We start from the raw sequence: 17,253 nt of genomic DNA on the forward strand, positions 1-17,253 counted from the left end.
GACCACACTCCAGAATTTACAAGGACCCAACAGTTCTAATAGTTTCCTCCAGAGCAAGCAACAGTGCGACAGTGGCGAGGAAAAACTTCCTTTTAGGCAGAAACCTCGGTCAGACCCAGGCTCTTGGTAGGCGGTGTCTGACGGGCCGGTTGGGGTTAGGGTATTCAGTGTTCAATTAGTCAGGAAGATTCTCTTTTTAAATTAGTTTTTATTATTGTACTCTGTAATTTTGAATCAGGGTAAACTAAAGTATGTTGACACATACAAGGTTTTGTCTTCCAGTTTGCAGAGTATTTTAGCCTACAAATACAGGTATATAAGGGGGTCTAATTTGTGTCATTTTAGGGGTCCTTGATATAAATATGTTGGAAACCACTGGCTCGGTTATTCATACACTTTGAGAAAGCGTTCATAATAAATAATAAGAACAGAACTTTGGAGAGCATCACTGAATTGGAGATGGTTGCTTGATTAAGCATGTGGCATGTTGAAATGGATATTTCAACATGCCACACACTGAAAGAACATTGGACATTGGTCACACTGAAAGGACATTAGTCCTTTCAGTGTGACCAAATGTCCAACAGGAACTACATTGTAATTTTTCTTGGGTGCTTTCTAACGTAATAAATATTAATACTTCAGTCAGGCCAGTCGCTCCAACCCTCCATCCACATTCAGCAATGTGCACGCGCGTGCCTGTGCAGCTGCCATTCTGTGTGCGCGCGCATTATAAAAACCCTTTGGTTCACGTGTGAAAAAAGACTCTGGGGTGGGGAAGCAGTGACTTGTGGGATGCGGCAAGAGAGAGACAGAGGAGAGAGTGTCTGACACAGAGACTGAAACAACAGCGACGAGAGGAGCGGGAAAGAAAAGGAGGATAGCAATAAAATAACCCGTCTTATTGTTAATTTAGCAAGCGCGTGACATTCAGGTTTGCTTAGACAGTGGAAGAAAAAGTTCAAATCCCACGAAACAGCGCGTGGGAGTGGGAAGCAGGATCGTGACTGACTGAGGCAAGCCCCACTGTCTGTCTCGACATGGCAGGTAATTCAGTTTAACCATTAACGTTACACACATAAACACCAGGAACAGGCCGACTCCGGTCCAGCAAGCTCTCTGCCTTGACGGCTGCAGGATGTCGCTAACCAACCTAGCTAGTGTCAGTTTACCTAACGGTTGGTAGCTAACTAAACTTAGCTAGCTTGTGCTAACGTTAGCTACACAGCAAACTCAAGTGTCATCGTCCATCTATCTGGCCTGCATTTGCCGGCTAAAGCTAGCCAGCTGCTGCTAGCAAGCTAGCAGCCGATAGCTGTTTACCATTATCACCGGACCAGAGACCAGCAAGCTAACGCTGCATACCGTGTTAGCCAAACATAGCCTCACCAACCTAACGCTTCCAACTTGTCGTAGCTGCAACGGCTGCTTCTCAGACTTGTGCACGAGATTTTCAAACGATTAATTTTAATACATCTGATCTGCTGTTGATGTTGAAAAAAATACCTAGAGGTAAAACAGGCGGTTCCACTCCAGTGCACACATTTCTCAAACATGCCAGGACTGGTTAGACAAACCAGGCTAGCTAACGTTAGCTCAAACTTTGACATTGCCCACATGCAGGCTAGTAATCCAGGCCTGCTGCAGACTGAACAAGCTGTTAAATATTCTGTGCAATGTCTGGCTGAAAGGACTCAAGAGTCAAGATAACCTGTATTGAGGACATGCACATGCTACACATTAGCTAAGTGGAAATGGTCTCTCTTCAAGTAAGACCCAGATAGTCACGTTTTTTTTTGTATAGCCTAACGTTAGCATTTCACATTTCAATGAACGAAGTAGCTATTAAAATGATATGCGACTCAAGTTCATTGCAGCCGATTAGGATTGAAGGCTGTTTATAGCCAAAACGGGTCCTTGCTGACATATCCAGTGCATGCATTTGGTCCATTTGGGCGGGGAAATGACACTGGTCTTTGGACATAGTCATTGCACATTATCCTTTTTGTTAAAACTGACATAATTTCCACAGTTAAACGCCTATGTGCATTTTCGTATGCAAGGAATGCAGGCAATCTATGTGAGTGCTTGTCCTGACCAGTACCAACCCTGTCCAGGCTGTTTTAATGGCTGGTTTTAAATCATAATTCATCTCAGAATACATGTATGATGAAGCCAGGGTGACTCATAAATGTCCTTTTAATTATTCTGCAGAGCTGTTCCAGTACGTGGTATCCACAAATCAGACCAGTTTGCATTGTGTAATAACAGAAATGATCACGTGTTTAAAAAAAAATAATAAAAAAAATAGGTGGAATTTAACTAGCTTTGTTGTGCAATGAGCTATGTTGCGGCAGAACCTGTTGAGGCTAGTGATGGAGGTCATAATCAAACAAGTCAGCATGTTTTTTTCTTGTTTTTATTTAACATAGGAGCCTGGCGTGAGAGCATCTCTTTCTGGTAACGTTACAACAGTTGCCCAAGCTTCAGATGGTTTGAGACTGTATTCACCTACCGTTACTATGATCTGGAGTTAGTCAGTATTGATGACATTTTTTTGCAATTGACTCTCAAACTCTCTCAAAGCGAGAAAACCACCATACCAACTAAGGCGCGAATCAGATTTTTGATTTGGTGGATGCATTTACAGTTACACTCATTAGTGTTGAAGGATTTGACATCCAACGGTCCTGTGCTTTATAACTGTAGTTCTTTGGCCTCTTAATGAGCCCATAGCGTAACGGCTTGAGCAGGTATTATGTGTGAAACAGTTAGGGATGTCTTGCGTTTAGTTGTAGAGGGATTGAATTGTGTGGTTTCAATTTTATTATGAGGCTAGACTTGGAGAAGTTTTGAAAGGGAATGGGCACATGACAAGCCAAAACTTTGAAACTTGCTCATCTTAACTACTTGTACATCATTGTTGATGCCCAGCGCTATACAGTTTAGGTGTTGGAAACATTGTGAGGCTTTAAATCAAAATGTATAAAGTAAGCCTGCCAGTACTGTACTTTAATGTGTTTTTTTTTTTAATCCCTGCAGGACCTGGAGGTGACATGCAGTGGTGCTTCTCTCAGGTGAAAGGAGCCATTGATGATGACGTAGCTGAAGGTATGAGCTCTGCCAAGAACTAGCATTAATCTGTCTGTCTGTCATGTAGCACATATTTTTGGAAAATAAATAAAATGACAATGGTTTAAACATCACACAACTATGTAGCAACCGTTGTAAATGGGGGTAAGGTTGCGCGACTTTTGCAACATTGAACGCGTAATGGATGCGGATTGTTAGCAGATTGTATGTGCATTGTAATGTATGGTTTAACTGGCTACACCAGCCGCGCGCGCACACGACGTAGGATTGTGTGATATACAGGGGAGATGGGGAGTTTTTGCTTTAGGTTTGTTGTTTCTTCAGTTTTTTTGAGCCGGCACAGCGCTGTAAAAAACTTTACTGTCTGCCGTTATCAGTGGCAATCAAAAGCAGAAACTCTCAAAATTAAACTGCCAATACGCTCATTTAAAGTCATTAGGTTGTTTCCCGTATATCGGTAGTTTCATTTAAAAGAAATAATGACACTTTATGATCTGTTCCTGTGTAAAAAGGGCCGCGCGCACACACACCTTTTGTAAAAAATGTAAATAGAAGATTGTCCTATGTTTACACGTGTAGAGTGGATCTCCGCGGCGCAAACGCACAAACACCGCTGCTCTCATGTGTATCCAGTTTCATTATCGTTAAAGCGTAGTGTTGGAAAGTCCGCTCCGCATACGTTACTCATTAGAGATGAAAACCTACGGTAAAGAAGTTTATTTATGTTATAACTGACTGTCAAACTGGATAATAAAAAGATGTTCTGTGGTTTTAATTGTGTTTGTTCATGTTTCATAAAGAGTTTAACCTGAGCCAGATCGACGACAAAGATAGAAATCATATCACATCCATCCACATCCACAGGGATAGTAGTGTACCGTTGTTAAAACAATATAAAATATATGAGGGGGTTGTTGTTGCCAAAACAATGGTAGGGTAAACACTAAGACTGTATTGTTGTAATGTTGTTCAGTTCATGATGTTCTGCAGCAGTCTGGCATGTTTGAGCCCTTTAACACATTCTAACAATGAATTGACAGAAAAATGCCCACATATTTGCTCCCACCGCTCTTGATCCATGCAGCCTCCACCTATAGATAGTGACTTCCATTAGACATTACATAAGTAATGCATGATGTTAGTAATGCGGGTAGTTGCTTTGCTTTGGCCCTTGAGTTTTGTTTTTATTCCTGTGGTGGACATTAGTCATTTATACATTTCACAGGCTTAATGTGTGAATCAATAGAAAAAACAGCAATGATAGCTGATGGGACCTTTTTTCTGTACTTAACTCTAAAAAAAATGCTTTAGCTGGGAAGAAAATATAAAAACAAACTAGTCAAAATCGAGAAAAATATAAAAAAAGGATACCATTTCCATACAAGAAATACTACAGATAAAAAACAATTTACACACCACATAAAATAAAACTCGTCCCTTTCCCTTCCCAAACGCTTCCCATGGGTGTAGAATATGACCCTTCCCTACAACTTCCAGCCTGTTAGTCTGTCTCTAGAGCTTAGAGACTGCCCTTGGGCCTGTCTGTCTCAGGAAGTGTAACTACACCGCGTCCGCTTTTGGCTCGCCATTATGTTCTATTGCAGCGAACGTTGTCTGCGTGTGTCGTAGCTGAGCCGCGCTCTCTGTCACCGTGCAGAGGAGGGGACGGAGAAGCTCGTGCTAATGAACTGCCAAGTTACAAAAACTTGGCACCGTATTGAGTTAACGTGGATCGTTACCCAGTAGTACCGATGTAATTGTGTATTGGTCGGTACACTAAAAAGTACCAGGTTCTTTACCCAACCTTTAAATCTGATGTAAATATAGATGTTGATGTGGGTTGCTGCCCTAATAGAAGAGCAGTTGTCATTATGTCCTCAAATATATTGCCCCCTACTTTTGGCCTTAGGGAGAAAATCGCACACAAAGACCTCCTACTGCAGCATTGTCCTTCTGCTCTTGTGTGTGTGTGTGTGTGTGTGTGTGTGTGTGTGTGTGTGTGTGTGTGTGTGTGTGTGTGTGTGTGTGTGTGTGTGTGTGTGTGTGTGTGTGTGTGTGTGTGTGTGTGTGTGTGTGTGTGTGTGTGTGTGTGTGTGTTCATAAAGCAACATGCTACCGCTGGGGGAAGTGTGTGTAGAAAAACTAGGTTACTGATCATTTTCTGTCTGCTCCACATGCTCTGACATCCTTCTGCATCTCCAGCCTACACACTCACCCATCAAAGGAAAAATCCAGAGTTAGATGGGATAACTGAGTGGTTCCTCATTGTCTTGAGGATTGGCCAGAAGTCATTTTATGTCTGTACACCATTTTAAAAGAAAACATATTACATGTGCAAGTTTAAATGTCTTTTCATGTTTGTGTTTTTTTTTTTGTTGCAGCGGACATCATATCCACAGTTGAATTCAACCACACAGGGGAGCTGCTAGCTACTGGAGACAAGGGTGGACGTGTAGTCATTTTCCAGCAGGAAATCGAGGTACAGCTGCAAGTTTTATTCCCATACATTTCCCATTTCAGCAAAGGTCATCCCCTGAAGTCAATTTCTTAAAGCTTAAAAAACGGCCTCCTATAAGCATAATTTAAGGTGAAGCTGTGCTTTTTGTCCAAAAGTACCCTTCGCTTATTTAAAAGATGGATATGTCTTTTTGGAATGAGAGTTATAATACTGTATATAGAACAAAAATGGCTATAGCTGTCTTTTTCTTGTCTAACGTCTGCTCTTTTCTTCTTCTTCTGATATTTTGCCCGGCTCCCGGCAGAATAAGAATCTGCCTCAGTTCCGGAGTGAATACAATGTTTACAGCACTTTCCAGAGCCATGAGCCAGAGTTTGACTACTTGAAGAGTTTGGAAATAGAAGAGAAGATCAACAAGATTCGCTGGCTTCCCCAGAAGAATGCTGCTCAGTTCTTGTTGTCAACTAACGGTATGTTATTTTTGTTTTGTTTTTTTAATCAAGCGCATAGCCAGATATTTAACAATAATCTATGGTGACTTTAATTTGAAATGTGAATGGTGAAATTTATTCCATCTTCAACAGAGAAACTAAATGTGGCTTTTCAAATTTCACAATTATGATTTCCTCTGCTGCAGAATCCCTAATTCTGCTCACTTTTATTGGACCATCTTAACATGTATGAAGGCCTTTTTCACAGTCATAAATGACAGATAGCACTGCACAAAATTATTATATATAACTGTTTCTGTGTGACCGCTGCTTATGGGCAGATCAAACCCCTTGATACAATCTGTGGCTGTAGCCCAGTGTCTTGAAGACCTTTTTAAGTGCTTTTTACATTTATTTTTTTGAAAATGCCAAATTCACTAAAACTAGAAACTCTTAAGTTATCAGATGTATCCAAACTTGTTTTAAAAAATAAAGAAAATCACACTCTGAAAGGTTCCTCTTAATCACCCTTTTATTTGAAACCTCTGAGGGGGAAAAAAGAAACCAAGGTATGAGCAACATATCCGTGTTGTTTGACCTCTCCGATGTCTGCTAAGACTTTTTAATTGTCCATGATGTTATTGTTATTTACACAATTCTTTTTGTTTTTTGTCAGATAAGACAATCAAGTTGTGGAAAATCAGTGAACGAGACAAGAGGCCAGAGGGTTATAATCTAAAAGAGGAGGATGGACGCTACAAAGATCCCAACACTATCACGTCACTGCGGGTCAGTCTTTGAATCTGAGTGGTATATTAAGATGTGGGATTACTCTGACTGACCAAGGTTAACACTAGAGATGGTCCGTTACAATCTTTCGCTTCCCGATACGATTCTGATACCTGAACTTGCATATCGCCCATTACGGAGTACTCATCCAATACCAGTGTGTCATATATTTTATTGTTATTGTTTTAACTGTATACTGCTATCCCTGTATGGATGTGATACGATTTCTCTTTTTGTATTCGGTCTGGCTCAGGACTGAACTTTCAAACAATGAATGCCACCGAACTTTCTTTTGTAATGCAGTTTGACAGTCAGTTATAACAGAAAAAGAACATATATAAACTACTTTAAATTAGATTTTCTTTAGGGCTTTATTACGTGTTATCGCATCGGTGCATGAACTCCAGTACTTCTTGATACCGATACTAGCGTTTTTAGGCGGTATCGGAGGAGAGCAGTATCGGTATTGGAACATCTCTAATTTCTACTACGGCTGCGTGATTAAGCTAATCGCAATTGCGATGTGATCCTGATTTTGTAACCGCAAAAAAATTGTGCAATTTGAGTGTGCTGTGTGCATGACACTCTTGTGTGCACTTCACGCCTCCACGTTGTAACACCCTTTGCTTTACCAACACTATTTACAACAGATGAGCCACCGTGTCTTAAGATGTTTGTGTGCTCTGGTAACTCACTTTGTCATCTTTGCGGATTCTTTTTCCTCTTGCTTTTTTTCCTCACATAGCCCCTACGCTAAGTCCGACACCGCTCACCCCCGTGCTCTCTCTCCTCTCTTTACCACTCAGGCTCTGACGTCACTCACTCGCTTGACGTTCTGGCTCTGACTAATGCCCGATTTATCGTTCTGTGTTGACTCTACGTTGAATCTGCCTTCAGCGCGCCCCTCGTATCAAATGCCCACAAAGATGACCAGTGACAGTCTGTTCAGGCAGTAGCGCGTCACGTAAAGAGGGCTCAGAACATGCAGACTGTAAGAAGAGGTTCTACAAAATATTTGACATAATACTACTATAGTAACTAGTATTAACATAATACTATTTGTTATAGTACACCATCTTGAATTTCATTGTTTAAAAGGGCATACAAAATGTATGCATTTAATAAGAATTAAAATATTTGTATCACTTTCTGAAATATTAAGTTATTCAAATAAGTATTGCACTTTTTTTTGTGAATGTATTTCTTTCGTTTAGCTTTTGTATGTACGTTCAAAATCCACTTCAAAATTTTAGTATCTTAATTTCCTTGATAATCAAGTAAACTCCTTATACTGTTAAATCACAAATGGAATCTCCGCATCGTACATCGCCACCACAGTATGACTTTTTCTCCAAATTGTGCAGCCCTAGTTTCTACCCACAAGTAAAATAATCTCTACACATGTATTTGATAGCTGATATGTTGAGAAAGCATTGTTGCCCAGCTTAGCTTTGTTGGGTAATGCGGACTGCTCAGATCACCTGCTGTATGCTTATCACATTAAAACATTACATATGGTTATACTGATGGTTTTGGTAGATGGAATGTATTCAAATGTATCAATCAGTTCTAGCTGATTGCACCTGTTTGTAGGTTGAGCATGGGTAAAACCTTACTGGCTGAGATCGCCACATTATATATTTATAGAATCAAATCAGTTTTTCAGCCCTAACAGGAACGGGTGTGACAAAACTGAGTCACCTAACAGGACTAAATCTCTAGAGCAAAATCTCTATGCTAACAGTCCTGAGATGTCTAATTGGCCAAAATAAACTCCTTTTGTGGGTGTAACATAGGTGTGTGGTGGCTTCAACTGTGGATACTGTCTACCTATTAACATGAATCTCTACATAGGTTAATAGCTTTGTATGATGTACAATATATAAGTGGTTCTTTTTCTTAATTTGGAGGAGAAGCTCATACTCTGTTAAATGTTCAGTCTAAATACCATGTAATTCCAAATTGGAAAAATTTGGATGCAAATATTAACCATGGGTGTGTTACGAGTCAGGATGGGCTACCGGTTTGGCTTCCTTTCTTTGCTAACTGCAAAGAAAATGGCAGCTGCTCCTGTTTGGATTCCTGTCCGAATCATGCACCTTCTGGGTGTGAATAGTTACCAAGGCATTCAGCCAAAACGCTCCCATTTTACACTTACATGTAGGCACACAATAATTTTGGTTTTATTTAGGGATAGGCCGATTATGAGGTTGTTTAATTACAGTTTGCAGATTATCTGTATCGGCATTTTATTTGCCTGATAACCGGTAAAGTTAATTAATTAAAAGGTGTGCTGCATTGGCTCTGCTACATTGGCTCTGTCTGTTTGTCTGCTTCGATTTCACACACCACTGAATCTGACTTACTGTCCCGCCCACAACACTATCTGACTCTTTTACTGTGTGTCATGTTAAAAGTTTCAAATTTATTAAATAATTGCTTGGTATTGAAACAAGTTTAGTGTTGGAGTATGTAAAATCCCCAAATCTTAATTTTGACTTGAAGATTTTCATTTTCACTGTAAATGCATATCTGCTCCAAAAAGGTTATTGGTTTCCCTAACTACTACTACTACTACTACTACTACTACATAATAATAATAATAATAATAATAATAATAATCTGTATTGGCCTTTTAAAAAACTCATCTGTTGATTCCCTAGTTTTATTAAAGGCCTTTTTAATTTTTGAAAGATTTCCTTTGACTGACCCTGCACCCAATAAGTACAACCCAGACATCTGTATATCTGTTATTATCGTATGCCTTGTTTAGACTGCTGTTTTGATTTATTAAGTAAGCAAATCAGACATTCATTGGATGGACAATCTGATCTGAAATTCATCCTGTATGGGGAGGGCGTTAGTGCTTCCTGTTTCATCGAGCCAATTAAATACGCGGTGTACTGCGTGACACAATGGCTCCGTGCTCTGGTAGTAAAAGTCCACAAAGAGCTTTGTGACGGACTAGAAATGTGCCACAAGGATCATTCAGAACTTCAAAATGAATTCCTTTCTTTATAAATCTGAGATTATGTTGTGTTTGTTTGTCAGGTACCAGTTTTAATACCCATGGACCTCATGGTGGAAGCCAGTCCACGGAGGGTGTTTGCCAACGCTCACACCTACCATATCAACTCTATCTCAGTCAACAGTGACGACGAGACTTACCTGTCTGCAGACGACCTCCGCATCAACCTCTGGCACCTCGAGATCACCGACCGCAGCTTCAGTATCCTTAAATACAAGCCTCTCATCTATTAACTTTCAAGAGTCACTTGGTCTTGCAGGCTTAGCATTTTCGTCATGGGGAAAGACTGTTTGACCTAGTGTCTGTCTAAAGGTAACATTGTTCAAAAGTCAGATCATTTAATCATTTAACTTTGACCACATGACTTTAACAATAAACAAGCCGTTTTTTTATGTTGCCGACTGTCATTTCATATTATTATTATTATTATTATTATTATTATTATTATTATTATTAATTTTTTAAAGTATAAGCACTGGTACCAGGGAGAAAAAAACCAAAGGATTCCCATCCGTAGTGGATAGTTGTTGTCACCCAGTTTGACACTTTATAGAATTTTTCAGAGCAAGGTTTAGGAAATACTTTTGTACTACTAAAATGCCCTGTACACATTGTCATACTACTTAAACGGTGTGAGTCATCTTGCTAATCCCTGGAAAGGTTTATTCCTTAACCCTGTGCACTTCAGATATCGTTGACATTAAACCGGCCAACATGGAGGAGCTAACGGAGGTGATCACAGCAGCCGAGTTCCATCCTCATCAGTGTAACACCTTTGTTTACAGCAGCAGCAAAGGAACCCTCCGTCTGTGTGACATGAGGGCATCAGCACTGTGTGACAAGCACTCCAAATGTGAGTACTTCCTTATGTCACTTTCGATCACCATTCTTTGACCGGTGGCTTACGTACTGAATTCATTAAGCTAAGCCACCTGATTGACAGTGAACTAGTTTTCATTTTGTACTATATCTTTAAAGAATAGAGGTGTTTCACATTCATAAATAATTGAAGATGCACACACAGCAGGGAGGTAGAAAAGTCATTGCCACAATGTCATGATTGTTTATATATAAACATTATGACCAGTATTCAGCCATGGCACCCTGAGGTGCCTTGAGGAAAGGCCAAGGGTGAGGCAAGATTTTTCGTATTGTTCATTTGTTTAACATTTCATCACATTTGAAAACGGCAGCGACACTTACATTAACTATGTTTTATGTTACACTTTTGAACCTATCAAAGTGGAAGTAAAAAAAGCTATATACATACATACATACATACATACATACATACATACATACATACATACATACATACATACTGTAATGCTGCAGCTAAAGACATAACCACTAACAGTTGCCGGTTGTTATCACAACATGCTTTCCGGCCCGGTTTTTTGCCTCATCGCCCTGTTGGTCTCCTCACCTTATGAGTGAAATCTGACTCCTGCTACTTTGTGCTGCTGCTATACACATTCACATGGGCGCTAATATGCAGAAATGATCTAATTTACTTTCTATCTACAAAAGCATAGTTTTGCACTGCAAGACCGTCTCGTTTAGAGCTCTGCGGAGGGGGTTCTGGTTAGTCCACACAGCATTCTGGGATGGGAGAAAAACAGGCTCTGGTTTTTTTGGCATTTCTTTAAACCAATCACAATCATCTTGGGTGGCACTAAGCGCTGGACCGAGCAACGGTACCGCCTCAAAATAGCCTCTGGAAGGAATTTTTTTTGTTTCGGTGGAACATGTGTATGTACAAAGGTTGTTTTAGTCAGAAAACTCAGATTGGACAGATAGTCTAGCTAGCTGTCTGGATTTACCCTGCAGAGATCTGTGGAGCAGTTAACCATAGTCCTCAGAAATCCACTGGAGTTTAAAATTCCAACACAAAGACAGGGCAAGGTAACTGACATCCGACCGAAATAAGGGACATCCGGAGGAATTTCCAACATCGTTGATAATATAGACTAACAAAAGTATAACTATATGCGGGGCGGTGTGGCTCTCATTCCTGGTGTACATGAAAACAAGACATGAAACCACCGGTCTGTGGAGTCTGGCCTGCAGCTTGTGCCTCCTCTCTCCCGACATTATCATCAGACTCGCATGTCCCAAAAATTGCCTGCAACTTTTTTTTTTGGCTTTTGTTTGTACTCCTCATCTATAATAAATGGATGAATAGGACTGGACGGGCTCAACTCACACAGATACTTAGAAAGCTTTGAAGGCCGGGTGCTGGATCCTAAAAGTGAATAATCATAAAGCTACTAGGACAACTCTTTGATTTGTTTATTACTACATCACTTTAAGCTGCTTTTTCTTTTGAAAAACACAGCTGGCTAAACTATTTTTCAGGGTTTGTTTAGGACACCCCCGTCCGTCGCTAGCAATGATGACGCAGTGATTAGTGACTATTCTCTCTGACCTATCAGTGGTCTGCCGGTTTTCACGTCACCTTTTTGGTATCGGCTCAGCTCGCTTGGAACCTCGATGCAGGTGATACAAAAAAAAAAAGGAAGAATGCAGGTACCGTGTAATGGAGAAACGCCATTTCTAATGTCACTCAGAAACCTGCCAATGCTGCATTCAGACTATATTTCATCCTACTAATGTTTGTATCATCCTCCTGTTTCTCTTGTCCAGTGTTTGAGGAGCCAGAAGACCCCAGTAATCGCTCCTTCTTCTCTGAGATCATATCTTCAATCTCAGATGTCAAGTTTAGCCACAATGGACGCTACATGATGACCAGAGACTACCTGTCTGTTAAGATTTGGGATCTGAACATGGAGAACAGGCCTGTGGAGACCTATCAGGTAAGACTAAGGTGTCAGCTTTGTTGAAGTGCAAGTGTAAACCGGTTATGAGCGACTTATTATTGGCACTGAATGAACACCGTTTGGACGGTCTGTTGCTGCAGACCCCACTAAGTTAACAGCAGTAGACCGGCCAACACTGTGGAGGACACTCCCCGTCACTAATAACTTTCAAGAGTCACTTGGTCTTGCAGGCTTAGCATTTTCGTTATGGGGAAAGACTGTTTGACCTAGTGTCTGTCTAAAGGTAACATTGTTCAAAAGTCAGATCATGCATTGTTCTCTTAAAGTCTCAACACTAATTACACTAAGGTAGTGTTTATTTTATATTGCCCGTGTGATATTTACACACTGCCAATGGAACACTAAAAAAACATGTTCTTCTTATTACAAATTTAAATCAATAGCCAATAATGTGCATTCATTCTTAATGGGTATAGTGTGCTTAAAGTAGAAAAATAACAGACATTTTTTTTTTTTTACTTTCTTTCTCAACAATAGCCACACCTTTTTTTCTTCTTCTTTAAAAAAAAAAAAAAAAAAAAAAAGTTTAAATCTTGCCTTGTAATTCCACGTAGTGGCCACTTGGCACCATTAATGTGGTGTTGCTGTGCACTGGCGTTTGCATAGAAAGATTGTTTCCATTGTGGTAAGCTTCTAGATTGTTGATGACTGTGTCTGATCGTTCCAGGTTCATGAGTACCTGAGGAGCAAGCTGTGCTCGCTGTACGAGAACGACTGCATCTTTGATAAGTTTGAATGCTGCTGGAATGGCAATGACAGGTGACGACATGCAGACAAAATAACACCTCATTGAAAAAAACAACAACTTTAAAGTAGCACTGTTTGTTTACTTTGTTGATGCAGCTCATCTGTATTTACAGTAACATGTCGTGATTTAAGTTTTTTTTTTTTTTGCCTACAAATGATGGCAAAGCTCTCTTGGCTTAATTACAATCTGATAATTTGAAGTGCCAATCACAAGACAAATTCTGCTCTTTGGCATTCAATTGGATTTAAAAAAAAGAACTTTTTTTTAGAAGTGTTTGTAATTTTTAATTGTTTAACTTGAATTGTTACTTTAAATTAATTTTACTGTCCGCTACATAGCGATGGGGCATTTTCATTAAGCCTAGTACTCTTGACTTTCACTTAAAACACAAATCTTTTAATAATGGATATTATTCCAAGTATACTTGTGTTAAAAGCTATCATACCCCCCCCCCAGTGTGGTGATGACTGGCTCATACAACAACTTCTTCCGGATGTTCGACCGTGGCCAAAGGCGGGATGTAACCTTGGAGGCCTCCCGCGAAAACAGCAAGCCCATGCAGGTCCTCAAGCCTCGCAAAGTGTGCGCAGGAGGCAAGCGCAAGAAGGATGAAATCAGCGTGGACAGTTTGGACTTCAACAAGAAGATCCTTCACACTGCCTGGCATCCCCAGGACAACATCATCGCCGTGGCGACGACCAACAATCTCTACATATTCCAAGATAAAGTGAACTAACACCGGGGTGGGCTCATGTGAGATCTGGCGTAGGTGACATCACGCACCTGCAGCCTCACTCGGAGTGATGTGCGGTAACGCCGACAACCAGCATCCCTGTCCGTCGCTACCGGGTGACCAGACTTTGCCACTTCGTTCTAGATGTGTACAGAGGAAGCCTCGCTTTTGCCCATCATCAGCCTGTCTGTGGCAGAGTAACACCTGCCTTCTAGTTTAAGTGATGTGCCAATTTTTTTTTTGCCCCTCCCTTTTGATATGGCGTTTTAATTTTTTATTTCTTTTTTTTTTTTTTTTTTTTTTTTTTTTTTTTTTTTTTGCCAGCCCACCTGCCCTTTTCTTCCCCTTGGGGTAACATGGGTAAAAAGTTTAATTTCCTTAAAAATTCTAAATACAGACACACTTATTTTTATAACTTTCCCCCCAAAAGTTCTGTGGTAGAAAATGAAAAACACTTATTTAGTACGTCCCTTTATTGTCCTGTGCCATTGTAGTGTTTATTTTTCTAAAAAAAATATATATATATTTGCCATCTTTTTTTTTCTTCTTTTTTTTTATGTAAACCTTTTTATTAATTCACCCATTATACTGTCAATAGTATTCTTTGAGTCTCTTCACATGTCTCCCCTCGTTCATTAAACCATGCATACTCAACAGTCACACATGTATGCTTACGGTTTTCTTTACACACTCGCTGCTCAGACACACAGGACAGCAGCACCTCCGCGGGTGCCTCCAGGAGGTTTCAGAAGCACAGTGTGTTTCCACAGATTGAAAGCCCGGCCCAGGGAGTTGTCCCGCTCACTGTTGCTGACACTTAGGCCCGGGTGGTCAAATAGGTCCAGAATCCAGTAAAGATTTTATTTTGGATTGGCGCTGTCTTGGCATCTTTGTGCATTTGTTCCTATTTCTCCTTTTTGTTTGTGTTCAACAATAGTCAGGTATAAGAGAGCTTATTCAAAGATAAATATTATGATGGTCATATTTATATTAAAAAAACGTTAAAACGTCACCAGATTTGTTCCGTCCTATTTTGTGAAATGAAACTGGACCTTGCACATCTTTTTGAGTGATCTTAAGTATTGTCTTCCCATGGTGTACCACTGCTCTCAAGCACTACTTCACAACAGGGAAAACCTTTTGATTTGACACTGGACTTATTGCTGCACCAACTACTTGGATGTGTTGAAAGTACTTGGATGTGTTGTAAGTTTAAAGGAAAGCATTATCTGAGGCATTAAGTCACTGAACGTGTTAAACTACTGCAGACATTGTTACTGCTGCTACTGTATGTGATGGTTCAATAAGCTGCACAGGGATTTGCAGCAGTTGATGTCTCCACACGTATTTAAAATGTGGACAGTTCAGAGTATATTGATGCCTCTAGTAATGTATAACTACTAATTTTAATCTATGACAGTGAAGATAATAAAACAACTACTTTTTGCACCCTTGTGATTGCTTGATCGTTGATGAGATCTCATCAGTACAGTGCTCTAGTTTTATGCAATGTGATATCCATGTTGATGCCTCGGGTAACTCTGACGAGCTGAGCCTCAAGGTTGGACATTAGTTGCTAAATTAGAAACCAACTCGTGACCAGCTGATGTCACTGAGTAGAACACCTTCAGCTGGAGAAGAGGCTCAGAAGTGCAGGGACTCTTCAACAATCATTCAAAATTGAGAGCGCCTGGCGTTCCAGGTGTAACCCAGCTGTGAATCTGTCCTCGATCTGCCTGGTGGGACATAATGAAACCCACCCGCTCTGGTTGTTGACTACTGAAGCTGCTCCAATTGTCTGGTAGACGTGGGCACACATCTGCCTCGTGTTTCCGACTGGTGGTGTGTGCGTGAGTGCACGCACACCGCCTCCTACATGGCCAAACTGAGAGAACAACAATCTCTTCTACTTTCGATAAATAATTGATGCAAATTAGTTAATCCATGCCGTAACCAGTGAGGGTGTTTGTCACTGCTCGTTATGAAATCCCACTCCCTCTCCCTTCTTTTTTTTGTCTTCAAAAGCCTTTATTGTTCATGTATAGATGCATAAACAAAACATTAAATGCATACACATACAAAAAAGGGAGCCTGACATTAATAGAGGTTATAAAGCAACATGTTCAGAGTCCAGGTGGCTTTCTTATTGGTCAGTCCTTTTGCAAGTTTAAAAATATAAAATCATGTCATTTTTAAATTGGTGAATATTCAGTTTTCTTTCAAGTTACATTTATGGATAAACATTTTCTAAATAAAATGAAAAGATTCCAAGTGAAAACATGGCATTCATCCAAATCATTTCCTTCATAGTAAAAAATAATCTATACTTTGTAATGTTATCCTAGAGCCACACAATACATGAAATTCATCCTCCACATCAACCCAGAACAATCGGATTTAAAAAAAAAAAGAATTCACGAGACAAAATATGCAGGATTCAAAAAAATCAGATTTATATATTTTTTTATTTTGATTTGTTGGGTAGATGCAATGGACAATTTTGAAATGTACTTCATTAACTTTATTACTAAAATATTTATTTTAATAGATCTGAATCAAATTCCAACTGATATTCCCAAAGTGGTTATTGTTATTCCAATAATGTTTGCATCGAGCAACTGTGGAGCAAGGCGTCAAATGTCTGAAATATCTATTATTGCACTTTTTATCCTTTGTCAATACCATTTAATAAAACATCTGATCTAAATGTTGACTGGTCATTAGACACATTACTACCCTGTAACAGTCTTACATAACCCGTGGGTACAGCATCGAATACTATGCTATATTCTCGTGCAATTATTGAAATATTAAACTTCATTAAGAATTCTGAATGTGGCCAGATTGGTTAAGCGGCAGAGCGGGCGCAGATGTAGCCTATATTATTAAAAATTAAAGGCGGAACGCCCCCCCCCCCCCCCAAAAAAAATAATATTAAAGATTTCTGGATATGTAAGTAAGTTACCGTTGTCTTTAATCAACTGGGACCCCCTCCCTCTCTCTTTTGTTATCAACCGGACAGTTTGACGTCATCACCCAGCTCCGGGAAGGTCTGAGCAGCTCGCGGCTGCAGCTTCCATCTAGACCTGCCGACGGGCGACAGCAAACTGCAGCGGTGCTTTTGCTTAGCAAG

The 17,253-nt window shown here is 40.0% G+C and overlaps 2 protein-coding genes across 2 annotated transcripts in view; both read left to right on the forward strand.

Moving 5' to 3' along the window:
- Positions 1-727: 727 nt before the first annotated feature.
- Positions 728-15,569, forward strand: ppp2r2ab (protein phosphatase 2, regulatory subunit B, alpha b). Its single transcript, XM_032539749.1, has 10 exons — positions 728-1,047; positions 3,043-3,111; positions 5,475-5,572; positions 5,856-6,021; positions 6,659-6,771; positions 9,823-10,000; positions 10,488-10,652; positions 12,446-12,615; positions 13,307-13,398; positions 13,844-15,569. Exons 1-10 carry the CDS (start codon positions 1,041-1,043, stop codon positions 14,121-14,123), a joined length of 1,338 nt encoding a protein of 445 aa, XP_032395640.1. The 5' UTR covers positions 728-1,040; the 3' UTR covers positions 14,124-15,569.
- A 1,571-nt stretch (positions 15,570-17,140) lies between these two features.
- bnip3lb (BCL2 interacting protein 3 like b) overlaps positions 17,141-17,253 on the forward strand; it is a 15,635-nt gene continuing 15,522 nt past the window's right edge. Inside the window, 1 exon segment of the mRNA XM_032538867.1 lies at positions 17,141-17,253. This exon segment is cut by the window's right edge and continues 199 nt beyond it. The gene's annotated coding sequence lies outside the window, so the exon portion shown is untranslated.

Source organism: Etheostoma spectabile, chromosome 16 (genome assembly GCF_008692095.1).
Source record: "Etheostoma spectabile isolate EspeVRDwgs_2016 chromosome 16, UIUC_Espe_1.0, whole genome shotgun sequence".
Taxonomy (NCBI): domain Eukaryota; kingdom Metazoa; phylum Chordata; class Actinopteri; order Perciformes; family Percidae; genus Etheostoma; species Etheostoma spectabile.